The sequence below is a fragment of the Cervus canadensis genome, chromosome 1, assembly GCF_019320065.1.
Source record: "Cervus canadensis isolate Bull #8, Minnesota chromosome 1, ASM1932006v1, whole genome shotgun sequence".
NCBI classification, from domain to species: Eukaryota; Metazoa; Chordata; class Mammalia; order Artiodactyla; family Cervidae; genus Cervus; species Cervus canadensis.
Window position 1 is genome coordinate 12,160,480 of NC_057386.1, and position 20,952 is coordinate 12,181,431.

Sequence of the window (20,952 nt, forward strand, 5' to 3'; positions counted from 1 at the left end):
TGAGTAGAAGCGGTGAGACTGGAAATCTGTTTTGTTCCTAATCTTGGACAATATATCATTTTTCACCATCAAGTGTGATGTTAGCTGTATGCTTTTCATAGAAATCTTTTATCAGGTTGAGGAAGCTTCCTTCTATTCCTAGCTAGCTGCGAGTTTTTCTCATAAATGATTTTGTATTCTGTACATCTGCATTTAATAGATCTTTTCTACATCCACTGAGATAATAATTTTTTAAAATTAATATGGTGAGTTATATTGAATTTTGAATGTTAAACCAGCCTTGCATTCTTAGGAAAACACCATTTTGTCTTAACATTATACTATAATTCTACTTGCTAAAATTATTTTTAGAATTTTTGCATATATGATTATGATAGAGACTGGTAGTTTTCTTATAATATTTTGTCAGTGTCAAAAGTAACGCTGGCCTTACAGAAGAGTTGTAAATTATCCCCTTGATGTGGACTGAATTGGGTCCTCCTCTCTCCCATTCCAGTTGTATGTGACTGTATTTGGAGGTGGGGCCTAGCTGGAAATAAAAAGGTTAAATGAAGTCATAAGGGTGGGGTCCTGATACAATAGGATGGATGTCCTTACAAGAGGGAAAGACACTAGAGCTTGTGCTTACTCTGCCAAAGGACATAGCAAGGCAAAAAGGCAGTGCTCACCAGGAACCAAATTGGCAGGAACCTTAATTTTGGACTTTCCAGCATCTAGAACTGTGAGAAAATAAATTCCCGTTGTGTGAGCCACTCAATCTATGGTATTTTGTTATGGCCCCTGAGAAGACTAGGACACCCCAAAACGTTTTATGTAAGTTGAATTCTTTTGAAATTATTGAGGCTGGTTTCCTTTCCAAAATTCTGAAAGTCTGAATAGAACTGGTAATATTTTCCTGTTAAATCCCTGTCACTCACTCCTGTTAAACAGTGGTAGAATTTGCTATTCAGGCCTGGAATTTTCTTTGTGGAAAGATTTCTAAAAACAAATTTATTTTCCTCAATAGATGGATTATTCAGGTTGTCTATTTCTTCTTGACTTTGTTTTGCATGGAATTTGTTCATTTTTAAGTTGTCCAATTGTTTGAAGTAAGTCATTTGTAATATTCCATTAGCCTTTTTTTGGCCATACCTCGCAGCACACAGGGTCTTAGTTCCCAGACCACAGTCTGAATCCACACCCCCTGCTGTAGCACAGATGCTAAACCTCTGGACCACTGCAAAGTCTTTAGCCTTTAATATATGTATAATCTTAGTTAAGTCACCTCTGTCATTTCTGATAGAAGTCTAGCAGGGGGCCTACTCCCCTTGCCCATTTAGTCCTGGCTCACTGTAGGGCCCATCTCTCCCTGTTCCAGCTCACCTCTGTTGGCCCAGAAGCCTCCAGCCCAGCAGGTCCACCTCCTCCCTTGGCTTGGAGGGGCTCAGCCTTCCCCAGGGCCTCCCTGCCCCTCTTACTCCCTCCCATCCAGTCTTCATTCCTCCTAAACCTGTGTGAGTCAGTGGCGGTCAGGCTTCCGCTGGACTCGGCCAGTTAAGCAAACGCTCATCTAAGTGTTGCTGTGAAGGGATTTGGTCCATCTGGTGCAGGTCTACAACCAGGTGACTTCAAGTAAAATTTACTCTCAATAATGTGGGTGGGAATCCTCCACTCAGTTGAGGCCAAGGAGAGAAAACCCAAGGTTTCCCTGAGGGAGAAGGAATTCTGGCAAGGCTTCCCTAGGCGGGGTCCTCCACAATTATGCCAGCCGATTATCAGACTGCCTGCCTGTCTCCTCCTGGTCAAGTTTCCCTGATCGAGGGCCCCTTCCCTGGAGGTGTCCAGCCTGTTTTCTGGAGCCAGGTATCACCTCCCCCTCTCCTGTGGGGAGCAGAGGGTGGTACTCTCTGGGGTGCCAGGACAGTGGAGGCTCACACAGCTGATCAGCAGGCAGGATGAAAGGATGCCCAGACGCCAGAGCGAACGTGCGGTTTAATCATGGGAGACAATATCTTTACCAGATTGGTGTAAAAATGAAACAGTACAGACATAGTTCTTTACACAGACAATTACAGTAAATTTCAAAACCCACGCAGCAATTTGAACCTTATTTCTTGAAAAACGAACACAGACAAATAGGGTGGGTGCCCAGCGCCCAGGGCTGCTCCGCGCGACCTCCGGCATCATGGGGCCCCGGGCCGGCTGCCGCGAGCGCCAGCCTCACAGGTGGACAGACTGGCGTCTCCACTCCCCGCTCCCCCCCGGCGACGCAATAAATAGGAGAATCCAAACAGAAAAACTGACGACCACACCTGTGCGGCAGAGCCCGTGTGGTTCTGGAAGCTCGGCCCGGCTAGGGACTCAGCCAACTCTTCACAGACCAGGCAGGTCTCCGAGTCGGCGGCGCCAGTCCTGGCCCTGCGCCCAGGGCAGCCGCGGGGTGGGGGGTGTGTGTGTGTGTGCGTGCGTGGGGGTGCTGGTCCTATGGGCGCCTGCGCGTGGGGTGCGGTGCCAGGGTCGGCAGGTGGGAGGCGGGGAGGCGGGCCAGTGGCCTAGCCCTCCCGCACGCTGACGCGCGGCTCGGCCAGGGAACTGTGAATAATGCTAAGGATGGACTCCAGGCCGCTGCCTTCCAGCAGCGTGCGGTGGTCGCCCTCGATGACGTGCACCGACACCTTGCCGTCGCACACCTGGGACAGATTGTAGTCAGCGCCCAGGCCGTTCCCATAGGCGCCGCCCATCTTGGCCCGTAGCAGCGTCACGCTGCCGTGGTAGGTGGCCCGAGGCGTGTACTGCTCGGCGGCGCGCAGCTTGTGGTAGAAGGAGCGCGCAGCAAAGCTGAGCGCGTGCCGGTCCAGGCTCGCGTGGCTCTGCGTGATCAGCTCGACGGTGGCCGCCACACGCGCCTCCAGATCCCCGAGGGGCAGAAGGGCTTCCAGCACCTGTAGCACAGAACAGTGAGTGAGCGGCACCTGGGCAGGGGCGGGGTCATCGGGAGGCCAGGTCCCAAGCCCGGTCGACTCACCCTGCTGTGCTCCACCTCCGTGAACTGCCGCATGAAGAAGCACATGGCCTCGGCCTCCGCCTCTGCCTCGCAGCCAGGGTTCATCTTGGCCCGGTAGCTCTGCAAAGAAAGGAGGAGCTGCTGCAGTGGCAGGTACAAGCGGTTGGGCCTAAGGACACGGGGACTCCCGTCGGCTGCCGCCCTCACCTGAGTGTAGGCCATCACGAAGGTGTGGGAGCCGTCAAATAGGAAGAGGCTGTTGTTCGTGGGGCCACTGCTCTGCTGGGCCTGCAGCTGTGAGCACATCTCGAAAGCCACGCAGGCCCCGTAGGAGTAGCCAGCGATGCGGTAGGGCCCCTCTGGCTGCACCTGCCTGATGCACTCGATGTAGTAGGTGGCCAGGCTCTGGATGCTGTCCAGGGGTGCCGCTGTGGGCAAAGCATGAGGCTTATTAGCCCTTGTCTGCAGGTGCTGTGCCATCCCCAACTCCCTGGGGGGCAGCCCCCTAGGTCCCTGACATACCTCCTGTACACTGCAGGCCGTAGGTGGGGATGCTGAGCTTGGCGGCCAGGCTGTGGAACACGGTGGTGGAGCCCTCGATGGGGTGCACCAGGAACAGGGGCCGCTCGGAGCTCTGCACCGAGTTGAGCCGTGTCAAGGTCGGGCCCTCGGGGTTCACCAACAGGGTGCTCAGGTTCAGCTGGGTCTGCGGCTGGGCAGGGCTCCCCATTTTGGGTGTGGAGTCCGTCAGCTCTGTGAAGAGGAGCAGATACCAGGGACGATACCATAGGGTCCCCTGCCACAAACACACACATACACGCACACATGTTGGCTGCGGGTGGCCAGGGCAGGTGGGTGGGGGCCGCTGGGCACCCAAGGAGGGCTCTCAGGAACGGGCCAGATGGACAAGCCCTGACCTGCTCGGAGGCCAAGAGCCCTGAGGGGACAGTGCTGCTGCGGGGACACCCCCTCCATACCTACCATCAGCTGTGCCAGCCTGCGCGGAAATCTCCTGCAGCTTGCGGATTGTGAGCTGCCGGATTTCCCGCATGGACAGCACCAGGTTGTGCTCACGCTCCAGCATCTGGCGCACCTCCACACCCATGAGTGAGTCGAGGCCAAGGTCTGAAAGCGAGCTGTCTGGGTTGACAGTGGCCAAGTCACGGATGCCTGGGTGGGGAGGGGGTGGGGAGGTGGCTCAGTTGGCAACTCGGGAGGGGCCCTGGGTGGGTATTGTACCCTGGTGACCGGATCTTCGCACACCATCATCACTATGGTCATGGGACCCACAGCCCCCACCCAGCTCTGCACAGACCACCTGTGCCTCTCCCTCCATGAGCAAGCCCAGCACGCCCCCCTTGGCAGCCTGGGAAACCAGACCCGGGAGACGAGTGTCCGCAGGTGGGGAGGGGGCAGGGTGCTGCCTCACCCAGGATGTGAGCCACGGCCTTCACCAGATCCTGCTGGCTGCCGCCGTCGCCACGGGATGCGGCCTTCTCCGCCAACACAAAGCTGCTCAGGACGGGGTGGGGCTGGTTCAGGAAGAGGTCTAGCACCTCCAGGCAGGAGGTGATGCGCTGCGGCAGTGTCCCGCCAATGACCGTCTCGTTAGTGCCCTTCAACTCCACGATGAGGCCCACATCAGCAATTGCGCCCCACTGCACGGCCAGGCCTGTGGGTGGGCAGTGGCGCTGGGGTGAGTCGGGCTAGGTGTGAGGGTGGCTCTGCGGGAGTTGGGGAGTGGCAGGTGGGCCCACCTGGGAGGCCGTCGTGCCGACGCTTCTCACATATGCGCTCCATGGTGGAATTGGCGAACCCGTAGTTGGTCTGGCCGGCGTTGCCACGCCCGCAGCTCACCGAGGAGAAGACGACGAAGTAGTCCAGCTCCGGGCATGCCTCCCGGGTCACCCTGTGGGTTCTTAAGTCACCCCCAGCCGGCTTCCCCAGCCCACCGGCTGTCATGCCCAGGACTCCTGCTTGCCCGCCAAACCGCCTCCCCTCCCCTGGACCTGCAGTCAGACCCCAGCAGAGGCCCGTAGCCAGACCTCTGGACACCAGTGCAAAGGCCGTGCAGGGGAGGGCGGTGGGAGGAGGGAGGGGAGGAGGGAGGAGCCCACCTGTCCAAGTTCAGGGTGCCATTGTACTTGGGCTTGCTGACGTCCTGGAAGAACTCGGGGGTCTGGTTATCCAGCATGGCATCTCTCAGGACCTGGGGTGAGGGGATCTTAGCACCTACCTCGGCCCCAGGCCTTTGGAGGGCTTCTTAGGAGGGGCCCTTCCCTGGGCAGCTGGCTCCAGCCCCTCTAAAGCCATCCTCACCACGGCCAGGTTGAAGATGCCTCCTACGGGCCCAAGCTGGGCGGCCTCAGTGATAAGGCTCCGGGTCCCATCCAGTGAGCTGACATCTCTGGTGGACACCAGGACCTGCACCCCCTGGTGTCTCCACTCACGGACCTGCCTGGCTTGGTAGCCTGCGGGACACAGACGGTGGGAGGGGAAGGGCAAATGAAGGTCGGGCCCCAAGCCTAGGTGCCCTGAGAGCACCATAAGGGGGTCTGAAGGAGGCCCTTCCCACTGCCCCACCCTCGTGCCCGCCCTGGGGCCACTTACCTGTGCGGATCCCAGAGCGGGAGGTCAGCACCAGCTTCTGGGCCCCTCGCTCCACGAGCCAGTGGCCCAGCTCTAGGCCAAAGCCACCCAGGCCCCCAGTGATGATGTAGCTCTTGTGGGCTGGGCAGAAGGTCTTGCACAAGGCCGCCATCTGGGTGGGTTTGGTCCCGTGCAGCACTGCCTTCTGCTCTTCCTCACGTATCTGCAGCCCAAGCAGCGCCCTTGTTCACACACTGCAGGCAGGGGCAGGGGCCAGGGCTGGGGCCGGAGTACCCCAGGGCCCCCCACTCACCTGAATGACCACTTTGCCGATGTGTTTGCCCTGGGCCATGTAGCGGAAGGCGTCCTCCACCTGGGTCTTGGGGAACACTGTGCGCTTGAGGGGCTGTACTACACCCTCCCGGATGCCTGCCTTCAGCAGCATCGACACTTCCTGCCACATGGTGCTGTTTTCTTCAAAGAGTGCATCCAGTAGGATCCCATGGAAAGTCACGTTCTTCAGGAAGATGGCCATGCCTGGACAAGTGGGCAGGCGGGGGGCCTCACCACACAGCCCACAGCCCACCACCCTGCAGACCTCCACTCTGCCCAACAGCCCCCTGCCCACCCAGCCGCCCACCAGGCCTGCCGCCCCATCTCACCCAGGGGGTGGTTGTTGGAAAGGTCAAATTTGCCAATTTCCAGGAATCGACCATGCTGGGCCAGGCACCGCACGCTGGCCTGCAGCTTCTCTTCCGCCAGGGAGTTGAGGACCAGGTCAACACCTTGGGATAGGGGGGCAAGCAGGGTCCCCATAGTGAAGGTCACAGCCCGGCCAACCTGGCACAAGTCTGAAGGCTAGACCCTGTCCCTCCTGGGCCAGCGTCTCCTCTAGCGTGGCTGGTGAGTGGGGGGTGGAAGGAAGAGGGGGCTGAGGATACAGGTGGATGGTGGGTGGTGAGTGATGGGGACCACTCACCCTTCCCGGCTGTGTGCCACAGGACATGCTGCTCGAAGGATGTGTCCCGGGAGTTGGCAAAGCTGGTTTCGTTGAGCTGGGGGAACCTGGACTGGAGGTATGCCCGCTTTTCGGCTGACCCTGGCAGAGAGAGGCACACCTGGTGAGTCTGGGTTTTGGCAGACAATCCTGGGCTCTGGGAAGGGTCAGAGGCTTACCCACAGTGGTGAAGACGCGGCAGCCCAGGCTGAGGGCAATGGCAATGGCAGCCTGGCCTACGCCGCCGGAGCCCGAGTGAATCAGCACTGTCTCCCCTGGCTGCATGCGTCCGCGGACTATCAGCGCGTAGTAGGCTGTGGTGTAGACAACGGGCACCGAGGTGGCCTCCTCCAGGGTCCTGAGGGCACAGTGCAGGGGTCAGTTCTGGCCCGATGCCTGGCCACGTCCACGTCGGGCCCCGGGTCCCAGCCCTGGTGACTCACCAGTTGGAAGGCACGTCCCACAAGAAGCTCTGAGGCACCAGAGTGGAGGTGGCCAGGCCTTCGGCGGGTACCAGCCCCATCACACGCTTTCCACTGGCATCTCGGCCAGAGAACTCCATGCCTAGCATGCAGTCCCGAGAGGCCCAATTTCCTGGGGGCAGATGGCGGGTGAGTGGGCCCTGACCTCACTAGGAGGAGCCTCCCAGGTTCCTGAGCACTGTGGGGTGAGGACCCCTCTCATCCCAGGCCCTGGTCTCGGGGGGGGTCTTTGTTCTGGTCCCCCTACTGTGGGCTGCCTGTACCTGGGATAGCGTCGGGGGACAGCTTGCCCGTGGCCAGCATGATGTCGCGGAAGTTGAGGGAGGCATAATAGATGGTGCAGAGCTGGACGCCAGGGCCCGTGGACTGGGTGTGGCGCAGAGGGGAGCAGACCCAGCGGATGGAAGACAGGTCCCCTCGGGTGAGGACATTTATGAAGGCGTGCTCCGTCTGCTCCTCGGGCTTGTCTAGGGGGTGACAGGAAGTGGAGTCCTTAGGATCACATGTGGCCCTGGCCTGGAGCAGGGCTTCCAGCCAGAGTCCTCTTGCCCTCTCCTCATTCACCCAGCTGGTAGGCGAGGAACCTGGAGGAGCAGGGCAGTCCCGGGGGGGCTCACCTTGTTCCAGTGGGAAGTGGCGGAATGCTCCCCAGGCCCCGTCACGGTAGACGTTCATCACCAGGTCACTCTGGAGCACCTTCTGCAGCTCCAAGGACTTCGGGTCTGTCTCAGGGATGGGGGATGTGCTGTTGTGGTTGGACACCAGGACACACCTGTGGGCAGCCAGACAGGTGAGGGGAGGCTGTGGTGGGGCCCTGGGGGGCAAGGGGCAACGTAGCACAGTGGGCATCTCACCGAATCCGGTGCCCGTCAGGCTCTTTCCGGAGACAGGTCACCAAGCCCACGACCCCTGAGGTGGTGCAGCCAACAGCCATAAGCCACACGGGCCGGGAGGAGGAATCGGCCAGGATGTTCTGTAGAAGGACGAGGGAAGAGTTGACTGGCGGGGGGGTGCGGGTTCCCCAGGACCCGGCACTGGAGCTGGGTCAGCCTGGCCTGGTGGGGGCTGGGAAGGACTGACCTTCAGGGAGTCAACCCACTGGAAGCTGGTGTCCTCCACGGGCAGGAAGATTGGGCTGTCATGCGGGGCCAGCCGGCGGCACAGGAAGAGCACTGAGCCGTAGAAGGACTTCTTCAGGGCCACCAGGTGCAGGGACGCCCCAGCAAACAGGCTCTCCCACTCATCCTGCAAATTGAGGGGGTCAGGGCTCAGCAGCCTCCCGGCCCCGCCCCCACCCAGGCCCCGCCCACCCAATCCCGGCCCCGCCCGCACCTGGCTCAGGAGGTGCTGTTGGCCTTGCTGTGGCTCAGGGCAGGTGAGGAAGGTGACAGTCTCTCCCAAGGGGTGTCCTCTGAGCAGCGTGTGCAGCAACAGGAAGCCTCCCTCCTTGAGGGCAGCCACCATGTTGCCGACAGCCGTGGCCGGGTCACCGAGGCTGGCCAGGGCACAGTTGCACACCACGAGGTTGGCCCCACCCAGGTTGCTGGGGGCCGGGTCTGAGGGGTCCCACTGGCCCTGGGTTATGTTGAGCTGCTGCAACTTGGCCTGGGCAGCTTCCAGGGCCTGGGGGTGGCGGTCAGTGGCTGTGTAGTCCAGCTGCAACAAGGGCTGGAGGTTGAGCAGCGTAGGGATGCGGGAATACAGTTGGCCGTCACCAGCTAGCACCTGGCGTGGAATAGTTTCTTGGATCAGCTGCCACTGGGCAGGCGTCCCCCAACCTCAGGTGGGTGTCTCCCAGAAAGGCCCACCCACCGACTCCGCAGGGGTCACTGGCCAGTGCTGCCCTGCCCACCACACCCCTGGAGCCCAGCTCCAGTCCCTTCCCAGTGTCCCCTTCCCCTTTGGTGTCTGGGAAGCCTCAGCACCATCTCAAGTCGGGCAACTTCACATCTGAGAGGCCCTGGGCCCTCCTTAGGGTCGGAACTGCCTGTATCTGAGTCCTTGTGCACTGGGCCTGCGGCTGCGCGGGGCACCCACCTCCACCACTTTCATCTTGAGGCTGGTCATGTTCTCCAGGGCAGTGTCCACGCACGCCTTGAGTGCTGGGGAGTTGAGGAGCCCACTGAGCAGGGGGTCATCACACAGCAGGGCTCTCTCCTGGGCTAGGATCTGGCCCATCTCCATCTGCAGGTTCCCGTTGAGTTGCAGCTGGCAGGCGGTGGCCAGCAGCCGAGGCAGGCCCTGCTGTGGGGCCTCCTGGGGAGCCTGGGCACCGTCGAGCCCGGGAATCACCATCTTTATCCCCTGCTGGGCCACCTTGGTCTGAAGTGCCTGTGTCAGCCCTGGGGAGGGGAGAGTCGCGTGTCAGGCAAGAGCCTCAGCTGGGCTGGGGTTCCTGAAGCTCCCCGCCACCAGGAACTGGTGACTGCTTGGAGCAGAACCCACTACCTGGCTCTGCCCGCTGACAGAAAATAGAGGGATAGAGTGGACCATCTAGTCCTCCAGGGCTGGAAACTGGCTTTGACCATCGGTACCACTAGGTGGGCAAAGGGCGGCCCTGCGCCCCATGCAGGTGTGAGCGCCACAGGGTGTGGATTCCCCAGAGGGTGGGTTCCGTGTTTTGCCGGCCCTGGCTGCCCCTGCCTAGCTCCCACCACCATCCCGCACCCCTCAGCTTGGGCATGAGCCCTGGGTAGAGGGTGGTCTCACGCCTGTGCAGCTGGCTGGAGGCAGACAGGAGGGGCGAAATCTGTCACCTTTGTGCCGAGGCCCCCTCTGAAGACATCAGCTCCGGGTGGGGGGGCGCTTCCAGGGGAAGGCAGATGTAGACCCCACATGTAGGAGAGGCTGTGATGGGGTAACGGGCCCAGGCACTGGGAGCTGGACCCTGGGATGAAGGTGGTGGGTGCAAAAGACTCACCCGCACACAGCTGCAGCTCCTCCTGCAGGGCCAGGTCCCCGGCCAGGCACCCGCTCTCCATGTATGGTGTGAAGCAGAACTTCTCCAGGATGGGCATCGGCTGCTCCTGCTGACGCCGGGGGGCCACCGAGGTGTGGACCCTCGAGATGTAGACACCGCCGGCCACCGTGGTGTCCAGACACCTGTTCACTACCACGTCGGCCACTGTGGGGACACACTGGGTGAGGGTGGGTGGGGCCTGGCACAGGGAGCCACGTGTGTGGGGCCAGGGCAGGGCTGACCTTGTGTCCCGTCCTGCAGCGTGTACAGCTTCTGCTGGTGGGTGGCCGGGTGGATGTAGATTGCGGTGATGCGTGTGGGCAGGCGCAGGTTGCGCTGGCCCGGGGCCAGGACGGATATCTGCAGCATGGTGTCCATGAAGGTCACCCAGTTGTCCTTCCAGAGCAGCTGGCCCATGTTGCCTGGGGAAAAGGGGCTGTCGGTTCAGCCAGCCTGGGTCTCTTCCCGCTGTGGGCCCTCTCCCCCATGTGCCCCAACCTGGGGGACCCCTTGTGGCCCCCTCATACAAGGCAGCAGGAATTGGCCCCAAAGCACAAAGTGGGACCTCCCGTGCACCTACCTTTGGAGCTGGTCTCGAGGACACCCTGGAAGCAGGGGCCATAGTTGTAGCCCCGCAGCTGTAGCTCCTTATACACATCACCACGGCTCAGGCGGATGGCAGTCGTGGGGTCCGTGGGGTCCGTGGGGGTCGCAGGGTCTATGCCATACCGGTTGTCAAAGAGCTTGGGGTCGGGATCTTCCCACTGGTATACCTTCCCTGTGGGTGGGGGTGGCAGAAGGGCCTGAGTGAGGGCAGGGCTGAGCCGGCAGCCGAGGTCCAGCCAGAGACCCCCAGGCAGGGACCCTGTAGCCTGGTCTGGTGCCCCTTGCTCACCGCTTACGATCAGGTTGCCATTCTCAGACACCTCGAAGGTGCAGGAGGCTTCCAGAAGCCGCACTTCCAGGGCCGCAGTCCCTGTGGGCAGCGGGAGAAGAGGTCAGCTGCAGGGGTCAGCAGCTGGCCCTCTTATCCCGTAGTCCGAGCTGCCCGCCTCACCTGTCTTCGGCAGGATGGTGGCCTGGTGCAGCGTCACATTCTCAAATACTATAGGCGTGTCCTCCATGTTCTGGTCCAAGGCTCGGGCCAGTGTCTTCCAGACCAGGCACAGGTAGCCGGTGGCCGGGAAGATGACGCGACCGTCGATGCAGTGATCCACCAGGTAGCGGTCAGGGGACTCGGGGTTGATGTCTGTGGGGCCGGGGCCTTAGTGCCACCGCTGCGGAGGGGGGAAGCCACCACACCCCCCGGCCCGCCTGCATCGCAAGGACTCACCGATCTTATAGACGGTGGCAGAGGAGCTGTTGGAGCCGTTGGGGAAGTCCTCGGCAGCGGGCACATCCCAGGTCTGGCTATGGTCCCACTTGATGTGGGGGGAGATGAGGGGGGTGCCCCGGGGAGCCGGGAACTCCACAGGTGGGAATAGTCCATTGGGGTTGACGTCGATGCTGGAGGGTGGAAGCGGGGAGCTGTGACTGCCCTGTCACACCCATGGTCAACCCGTCTCCCCTAAGACCCTGGAGACGGCTGAGACAGGGTGGGGTGGGGGGCATGGCAAGGGTGCGGAGGTGGCCCCAGCACCCAGAGGTCCGCTTCCTGGGGACAATCTCAAGGCCGGCCTGTGGCCTGGCTGGTGAGGAGCCTCCCAGGGTTGAGCAGGGACGCACCCGGTCAGGTAGAGCCGGCCCATGCTGCTGAGGAAGAACTCCAGGTTGTCCTTGTGGTCCTTCTTCATCAGTGGGATGATGGTGCAGCTGGTCTTGAGGCCTCTCTTCAGGACGGCCTGCAGAGGCAGAGACAGGCTGGGCCTCCCCCTGACCGGTTCCCACTGGCCCCCTGCTCGGTCCCACGGAGCCTGGCCAGCCCACCATCCCTCCAGGACCACGCGTACCTGCAGCAGGGCGTGGGGCGCGATCTCCAGCACCACAGCATTCTCGGGCACTTGCCACAGCGCCTCCTGGAACAGCACGGGGCTCACCAGGTTGTTCACGTTGTACTCAGCCGAGAAGGTGCGGGCCAGGCTCTCCTGCCACTGGGTCTTGGGGATGGAAGTGCTGAGCCAGCGTGAGGAACGTGGCTGGGGGTCCCGGATCACCTGCGCGCAGGGCCGGGCAGGGTCAGTCAGCCTGAGGGACCCAGGGCCCGCCTTCCCCACCCGTCCTCAGGGAGGACCCTGCCGTGCAGCACGTGGACAGCCGCCCACCTTCTTGAGCTGCTGAAGCAGCGTGGGGGCGATGGCGTCCATGAAGTAGGAGTGGAATGCCATGCCGCCCGTCCGCACCTCCTTGGCGAACACACCCTCCTGCTTCAGCTGCTGCACGAACTCCAACATGGCAGCCTGGGGGGTGGGGCGCAGATGGGGAGGGATGCGGGCGCTGACGGCAGTCCGGGCCTGGGCCAGTGCCTGGCTCCCCACATAGAGCACGTCCTGGGGGGGTGGGAGGGGACTTGGGGACGAGGCCTCGCCTCCCAGGGCCCACCTGAGGTCCTGAGATGGTGACGGTGTCAATGGAGTTGTGGCAGGCAGGCACGATGCCAGGGGGGCAGCGCTGCTTACACTCTTCCCAGGTCAAGCCTGGGAGCAGAAGAGAGCCTCAGAGGGTGCATGGGGAGCAGGCACCCCCACACGGCCCTCCCCGGGGAGGGGGACACTGCCCGGGTGGCCCTAATAACAGCTGCCGAGCGGCATCTTTATGAGGCAGTTTCACCCTTGTGGTTGTCTGGTCTCAGGCGGAGGTGTCATTAATGCCATCCTACGGGCGGGAGCCAGTTTCGGGTCCCACGCCTGGCCCACCAGAGAGGGCCTTGGCCTTACTCTTCCGACAGCCCCTCTGGCTCTCTCTGGTCTCCTCCCATCCCCAACCCTGCCTGTCCCAAGTGTGAGCAGGCCCACTCCTCTGCCTGCAGCCTGCCCCAAGGGGTTCATGTGAAAATCACGCTGGCCTCTACCGACACCCCCGTGGGCAAGTATGCCGGGCTCCAAGGTCATCCGGGGCACAGCGGGGCAGGGTGTCAGGGTCGTTCTCACCCTGCAGCGAGGACAGTGGCTGGCGAGCTGCCCCCAGGCCCTGGCCTCTGCCCAGCGCCAACACAGAATGGTGCCAGTAAGATACCCACCTCCCACGGAAACCCTTAGGCCCAGGGGTGAAGCGGAATGGGGGAGCAGAGGGCAGCACCTACCTACAGCTGCCATGGCCCCAGGCGGGATGTTGGCCTCCTTGATGCACTGGCCCCTCCAGTAGGCAGCAAGGATGGCCTCCTTCTGGGAGATGCAGCCGTCAGCATATCCACAGGCCACCTCACCCAGGGAGTGCCCGATGATGCCGTCGGGCTGAAGGCCCATAGAAGTCAGCAGGTCTATGAGGGCGATCTGGGGGGGCGGGGGACAGGATGGGTCATGCCAGTCCCAGACTCATCGCCCTGCCAAGCCCACTCACCCCGGACCCCAGGGGCACACCTGGATGGCAGTGAGGCTCACAAAGGAGACGACAATGTCGTCAAAGGTGGTCTCGTCTGTGCTCAGCAACAGCTGTGACACCTGCAGTCCCAAAGGCTTCACAGCCTCATCCGAGCGCAGGATGGAGTCACGGAAACTGCTCAGACGCATGAGGCTCAGCCCCATTCCACGCCACTGTGTGCCCATTCCTGTTCCGGAGGGAGATGTCAGGGCAGCGCCGTGCAGTCCCAGCCCGTGTGGCCCTCGGGGAAAACCTGGGGTGGGGTGGGGCGGGGTGGGGTGGGGGCTCACCGGAGCAGATGAACCAGAGCGGGCGCTTGACGGCTGGCACCTGCTGCACCTCCTGGCTGCCCCCCTGGCTGCCCAGCACGGCGTAGCCATGGAAGGGCATGGCTGCTGGGGAGGGGGCTGCGATGTCATTGAGCATGCTCACGAAGGCCAGGTTCTGGTTGTGCTGGAGGCCTAGCTCCAGCAGACCCTGCACACCCTCCAGGGTGCGCCCACTGGCCCGCAGCAGACGGGGCAGGGCGGCATGCGGGGCAGGCGGTGGCGGTGGCTGGGTGTTGGGCTGGAGGATGACGTGCACGTTGGAGCCACCGAAGCCAAAGGAGTTGACGCCCACGTTGCCCCCGAGGACGGGCAGGGGCCGGTCCACCACCTGCAGCCGCCCGTCCTGCAGTGCTGGGATCTTGGGGTTTGGGTTGTGGAAGTGCAGGTTGGGGGCCCAGAGCCCGTGCTCCAGGGACAGCAGCACCTGTGGGTGCCTAGCGGTCAGCAGGGCGGCTGGCCCCGGGCTCCCTGCCCCTGCTGGTCGGGATGAGCTTCAGGTACGTCCCCTCCTGAGGGCCCTCGGGGCCACCCCAGAGGCCCCGCCCACTGCAAGCAACCTCCTTCCCCACCAAGCTCGCCCTGCCCCAGTGCAGAGATCTGGTGACCAAGCCACATGCTGGGTCCCCTCTCAGGCTTAGGCCTCACCCGGGGCCCTGCCACCTCCTGGCCTGATTGGCTATGGGTTTAGACAAAGGCTCCTTAGCCATTCCCCACTCCATCTCTCAAGCTAAGAGCTGCAGACAGGTGGCTATGCTGGCCCAGGGAGCCGAGACCACCTGAAGTTCCCACCACACCCAGAAGCTCAACCAGTGGCAACCTGGGTCCTCCAAGCTACCAGCTGGTCAGGAGGCCACAGGGAGGGCAAGCCTGGAGAGGCGGGCTGCCCTGTTGCTTCTGCTCCCTCTGGCTGGCCCCTTGTGGAGCAAGTACTGGGTGAAATGTATGGCCCCATGAAGCCAGCAGGGACTGGCCACATGCTGGCGGCCTGCTCTCCGGGCCTCAGTTGGCCCACACCCCACAGCACAGCCTGGAGGGACCGCCCCCCCCCCGCCCCCAGCAGGCTGTAAGAAGCTGATGGGGCAGGGAAAAGATGGCCCTAGACTCTCCTGCCTACCTTGGCCAGCGCCGCGAGCCCCGAGGCAGGCTCTGGGTGTCCCATGTTCGACTTGGTGGACCCAATCAGCAGGGGGCCCTTGCGGGTGCCACACAAAGCTTGCGCAATGCCGTTCAACTCCTGGGGGTCGCCCACCTGTGGGGAACTCAGGGAGGTCAGGACACCGCCCTGGTGCCTCTCTGGCATGGGATGTGGGGTGTGAGCAGGGCCAGGAAGGGGTCTCACCTTGGTACCGGTGCCATGGGCTTCGACATACTCCAGGGACTCCGGGTCCAGACCGGCCGGCTTGTACAGGGAGCTGAGGAGCTGTGCCTGTGCCTCTCCGGAGGGGAAGGTGACGCCTGGGGATGGGGCCGGGCCTCAGCACACCCAGCGCCGCCTGACTGCCTGCAGCCCCACCCTCACCCGCCCCAGGCCAGCTCCCACCTTGCTCTTTGCAGCCGTCCGTGTTGGTGCCAGCGTTGAGGATGGTGGCATACACCCGTCGGGCCAGGGACTTCTTGGTCAGAAAGACGGCCACCACAGCCTCTGCACGGCAGTAGCCATTCCCTGGGGGCGGAGGGCACTTCAGGCTCACAAGCTCAAGGAAGGGCTCAGGGGCTGGTGCTGGATAGAAGAGGGGGTGGGGGCACTGCCCGGGGCCCCATGCCCACTGCCCTCACCTGATGCATCAAAGGACTTGCAGGTGCCCTCGGGGCTGAGCATGCCCAGCTTCATGAACTGCACCGAGGTGTTGGGCTTCAGCAGGATGTTTATGCCGCCCGCAATTGCCATGGCGCACTCCCCTCTCTGGATGGCCTGGTAGGCCCTCTGCAGGGCCAGCAGGCTGGAGGAGCAGGCTGTGTCCAGGGCAATGCTGGGCCCTGCAGGCAAAGACACAATGCAGCTATGGGACCGCCTCCCCACCCTACCACCTCGGGGCTCTGACTGCTCTGTTGAGTGCTCTCCACGTGGAGCCTACGACACCAGGACCTTGTTCCTGCTGTCCTTCCTGGGGGAGGTGCGGTCAGAGTCTGGAAGGGTCTCAGTTGTCATCCGGCCCCTGCCCCCCGCTCCCAAGTCAGACCCAAAGGGACTGTGTGGGCACCCACCTTTGAAGTCAAAGTAGAAGGAGAGGCGGTTGGCCATCATGGCACGCTGGCAGCCCACCATGCTGTAGCCCACGAGGGTCTCAGGGTCTCGGCTTAGAGCCTCTGAAGCCTCAGAGCCACTCACACCCACCCAGACACCGGTGTTTGTCCCCCGAATGGAAGCTGGGTTGATGCCTGTGGGAGGCAGAAGTCAGACCTGCAGCTGTGCTGTGCCTAGCCCGCTGTCGAGCTCTAGGAGGTGAGGCGTCCCCCCTTGGCCTCTCTGGCTTGGCTGACCGCGTGCATGCTAAGTCACTTCAGTTATATCCGACTCTCTGCAACCCTACGGACTGTAGCCCCCCAGGCTCTTCTGTCCATGGGATTTCTCCAGGCAAGAATACTGGAGTGGGTTGCCGTTTCCATCTCCGTGGGATCGATTGTGGGTTCAATTCTACCTTGTAGGGGGATTCTTTATTGTATGAGCCACTAGGGCTTGGATGAGAGGAGGCTCCACCTCGCCTGACTCTGGAGTGGCTGGGGGCCAGGGAAGAGACAGTGGAGCCTGAGTGGGGTGGCCGGCCCAGGGAGGGTTGACAACAGATAACCAGGTCATAGGAAACTAGGGTCCGGGGGGCAAGCGGGGTGCCAGGTGGGGCTCCAGTCTCTGGGTCAGGTAGCGGCCAGAGACAGCCAGAGGTGGGGACAGAGGACAGCATTGTCCCCAGGCTACTCCCCTGGGCATTGGTACTGCTGGCAGGGTCTGATGAGCCCTGAGGGCGGCCTGCCCTGGGCGGGCCAAGATAAGAAGACAGAGAGAGACAAAGGCCGAGTGTCCAGGCTTGGGAAGGAGGGAGGGACACTGGCCAGCCCCAGGAGAGCGGCATCCAAGGTCTCCGGGTGGGGCCTGGGCAGCAGAAAGGCCTCTACCTCCCCGCCCCTCCCCCCAGTGCCTGTCCAGGACCCTGTCACACTCAAGTGACAACCCCAGGGACTACTTAGCATCTGCTGCAGGACAAGAGACCTGCAAGGCCAGGATACCCACCCTGCAAACCACAGGTGGCAGTAGGCAGGTCCCGGGTTCCCCCGCTGCCCACCTGCTGAGGGGCCTCACCCCCATGGCCAGCCTTCCTGCTCCCACCCAGCAGGACTTCCATGTCCCTGGTATCCCTGGGACAAGTCTGTGCCCTCAAAGCACTTTTCCAAGGCTAGACACAACCTAGCAGAGGGGAGTGGAGGGCAAGAGTCCTGGGGTCAGATCCTGCCTCCTGCTCTGCCTGGCACCTGGTGTCTTGCCCTCACCAAGTTCAGCCACGCAATGGGGAGTGAGGAAACTGGGGCGATGGGACATGCCCGGGATACCTCTGGTGTGCAGTTGTGAAACCTGAGTTGCCTGAGGCCCACACCTCCCCACCCCGTCGGCCCCAACCTGGGACTCCGCTCCCTCCTCATTATCTTCTGTTTTGGATGTTTTGTTATGAACACACGATGCTTTTAGAAGCAAAAAGGGAGGTTTTCAAGAAGGGCAGCAGGAAACTCAGGGACAGGCCCTCTGCAGCCCCCCAGATGGCCCACCTGCATCCACAATGGCCTCGTAGGTGACCTCCAGCAGCAAGCGGAGCTGGGGGTCCATATTGTGCGCCTGCTTGGGATGGACCCCGAAGAAGGAGGCGTCAAACCGGGACAGGTCCTTCAGCTTGCCTGTCCGCCGAGGCAGGCCATATAGTCCTAGGGAACACACACAGGTGGAGAAATCAGTCACAGGACATCATGGCCCTGAGTGATTGATTTGGGGGGGGTCCCTGCTGCAACAGGGAGCTAAAGCTCCCTGGGATGGGTGGGCTCACTTCTGAGGGGGGGTCCTGGAGGAGGAACCTCATGGGTGATAACAGGCAGAGCAGAACACTGTAGGGGGCAGCGCTACCTCCTTCCACCTCCCACGGTCCTGACCTGGCTGGAGACCTTCTGCCTGGCCCCATCCTGGCCTGGCAGCTAAGGCCAGCCAGGCTCTGCCACACTGACTCACATCCTGTAGATCAGGTGGAGCCGCTCTGTGGGAGAACCTACTGGGCGTGAGGGAGTCAAACCAGCTTCCCGGGGGAGCCTGATGTCTTATCTGACAGCAGGTGGGTGGGCCAGTGGGCGGGCAGTGGCTGGCCGGAGGTGTTCACCCACCTGGCCTTGCCCTGGCTCCACCCCCAAGCAACGCCCCTGGTCTGTGAAAGGAGCAAAGGCCACAACCAGGAACTCCAGACTCCCACAGGCTGGAGTTCAGTCCCTAGCCCACTGGCCAGAGGTCCCAGGTTCCCCTAGCCCAGAGCCTTCTGATACCATCTCCAGAAAGAGGCTGCAACACGGCCTCACCTTAGGTGACCGTTGGCTCTGCCAATGGGACCGGAGTGCAGGCCAGAACAGGCCTGCCCTGGTAACCCCGGGAGACTGTGTCCACAGTAGCGGTGAGAAAAGAGAAAAGAACATCCCAAGTAGGCGGGGAGCCCCAGGCTGGCTTACCCGCCTTCCACCGCCTGTCATCATCTGTCACCATGTCCACGCCGCCGATGAGATTGGCCCAGAACTCCTCCAGGTTCTCCGACTCGGGCAGCTTCCCGGACATGCCAGCGATCACCACCTCCTCCATGGCTGCTCTCTCTGCAAGGAGGGTGGCGCGAGGGCCCAGACACTGGTCAGCCGGGGCCCCAACACTGCCAGTCCACAGCCTTGCTGGAGACCCAGCTGCTCCCCAACCCTGGCTTCCTGACGCCCCTCCTCCATCTGGCCCACCCAAGGGTCTGAGAACAGCAGCTCAGAAAGCCCTGCAAAGAGATCCACATGGCCAGCTCTGGGGCTGTGCACCCGCTGGAACGTTGTGTGTGCAAGTGTGTGAAGTGTATGTACAGTGGTTGGGAGGGGGAAGTCCACTCTAGTCCAGCCTGCTAACACCTCGCACTGGGCTCTCTGGGCATTGGCCTTAGCCTGGGGTGACCCCACCACAGCCCTGCTGCAGGAGACTCAGGAGGGGCCCCTACGGTGGGAGGCAGGCAGGGCCCAAACCCTTCTGAGGAAGGGACTGCCTGGCCGTCAGCCTGTTAAGAGGTGGCCCAGGGAATTTAGTAGGCGAAGGAGAAAGGGCAAATGTGGGGGTGGGAAAAAGCGCCCACACTAGCTGGCTCTGCGCTCAGCATCCCAAGCTGCCCTCCAGGCCGGAACCACAGCTTGGGCTTCTCGACACTGCCAAGGCTTGGTGGCGCTCTGGGGAAAAATTGGTCCCTGTCCCACAGTCGGCAGCCCCAGCCTGTACGGCCCCTTCAGCAGGCTCCAACCTGGAGAACCACTCCTGGTTGGCTGCCAGGCAAGCGCTACCCAGACCCACACATTTGCACAGTTCGAGGCCTCAGGACTGTGCTTGCCTACTTCCGTGCAGCCTGCCTGTCTACCCAGACCCACGTCTCCCAGCACCAACGAGGGAACCTAGACTACTCTAAGCCGGTGGGCCCACGATGGGGGCTCCTGTGCAGTCCCTGAGGAAGGGGGCAAGGCCAAAGGTTGGTCCTACAAACTTCCACCAAGCCTCCAGGGCCTCATGGCGCCGATGACTGGTGAACTCGCCAACCACCGACCCTTTAGGGTTTCTCTGAGCATGGGAAAGTAGGAGTGGAGAGAGCGTCTTCCTTGGGTGGCCTGATGGCCCTGGCGTCCCGGCAGAGGGAGCCCCCTCCCCCAGCGCTGAATAAAGAGCCCTTTGCCGGCCCAGAAGCACCAGCTCCCGGGGCGGCTGCTTCTCCAGAAAGCGCCTGCTCTGTTCTCCCCCTACTTGCTATTCACACGGAGTCCGGCGGGACGAGGCAAAAGGGTGGAGACCCCTGCGGCGCAGGCGAAACCGCGCGCGCCGCCGCGAGGTTGCACCCGGCAGGAGTGGCTCTCCCCGCAGAACTTTGGGGGCTCCAAAGGGAGCCCACGTGCTGGAGAAGCCGTCCTCATACAGTCCTGCGCCTCCTGCATCCACCTCCCTCCCCTCTTCTCAGGCCCTCCGGTCGGCCGAGACGGCTATCCTGCACCCGGAGGCGGGAGGATGCCGCGGGTGGAGGGTCTCGGCGGCCAAGCCGGAAAAGGAGGCCCTCGAGGGCGCCGGGAGCCGGCGCCCACCTGGCGGCTGGGGGCTCCAACAGGCCCTCGAGGGTCCGCAGCCGCCTGGCCCAGCCCAAGACCAAAATGGCTGTTCGCGGCGTTCCCGGGCGTCCGCCCCTCGCCATCCGCCCACCTGCCCCGCCGGGCCTAGGCACGGCGCGAGGGCCCTTTGCCGCCTAGCCTCGGGCGCCTCGTGGGGCTCGAACATCCAGACCAGAAGCTCGGACCCCGAGACCAGAGCAGGCTCTGCGAGATGAGCCCTCACCATCAGCGCGCCGAACCATGCGCACCCAAGGCCGGAGGATGCGGGCCGGCGGCGCCCCCTCGAGCCCGGCAGCCTTGCTCCCGCCCCAGCCCCCGATCCAGTCTGGCCCCAGGACCCGGTTCCCGGCTCGCAACTTCCGACCCCGGCCCGGCCTGGCCGCTTGTACCTGGTCTGGGCTCGGGCGGCTGTGCAAACGGCTGGGGGAGAGCGAGGATGGAGCGCGCGGTGAAGGGGAGGCCGCTACTGTCTCTCTGGCTCCCTCTAGGCCCGCGCCGGCTCTATTTAACCACGGCCATCCCCGTGCGGACACGCCACATGGGCTGACAGCTTGGCTGCGCCGCCCAGGCCAATGAGCGTCGGGGCTGCGCCCCGGGACCAGGCGCGCCGCCGCCAGTGGGGTGATGCGGCGCGCTGCCGCCGGGAGCCGGGACCCTGCTCGGGGGCGCGCCCGGGGGGCGCCGGGTTGAGGGCCCCCGTACTCGGGGGGCTTCGGGGCGGGGCGCGGCGTCACCCCCGCCCCCCAACT

The 20,952-nt window shown here is 62.6% G+C and overlaps 1 protein-coding gene across 1 annotated transcript; it reads right to left on the bottom strand.

Annotated features, from left to right (window-relative positions):
• Positions 1–1,953: 1,953 nt before the first annotated feature.
• FASN (fatty acid synthase) lies at positions 1,954–20,749 on the bottom strand. Its single transcript, XM_043463917.1, has 42 exons — positions 20,593–20,749; positions 18,548–18,685; positions 17,612–17,764; positions 16,061–16,234; positions 15,632–15,832; positions 15,396–15,518; positions 15,195–15,310; positions 14,970–15,104; positions 13,817–14,279; positions 13,526–13,713; positions 13,249–13,438; positions 12,549–12,643; positions 12,272–12,406; positions 11,960–12,163; positions 11,736–11,851; positions 11,344–11,516; positions 11,068–11,259; positions 10,906–10,986; positions 10,591–10,788; positions 10,253–10,432; positions 9,972–10,175; positions 9,089–9,393; positions 8,384–8,776; positions 8,132–8,296; positions 7,906–8,024; positions 7,669–7,823; positions 7,315–7,518; positions 7,013–7,163; positions 6,749–6,927; positions 6,552–6,671; positions 6,235–6,357; positions 5,886–6,109; positions 5,594–5,795; positions 5,303–5,454; positions 5,101–5,192; positions 4,741–4,892; positions 4,413–4,655; positions 3,965–4,153; positions 3,506–3,736; positions 3,191–3,411; positions 3,005–3,103; positions 1,954–2,921 (listed from the first exon to the last, which is right to left on the bottom strand). The coding sequence occupies exons 2-42, from the start codon at positions 18,672–18,674 to the stop codon at positions 2,532–2,534; spliced, it is 7,557 nt and encodes a 2,518-aa protein (XP_043319852.1). The 5' UTR covers positions 18,675–18,685; positions 20,593–20,749; the 3' UTR covers positions 1,954–2,531.
• Between the last annotated feature and the right edge of the window lie 203 nt (positions 20,750–20,952).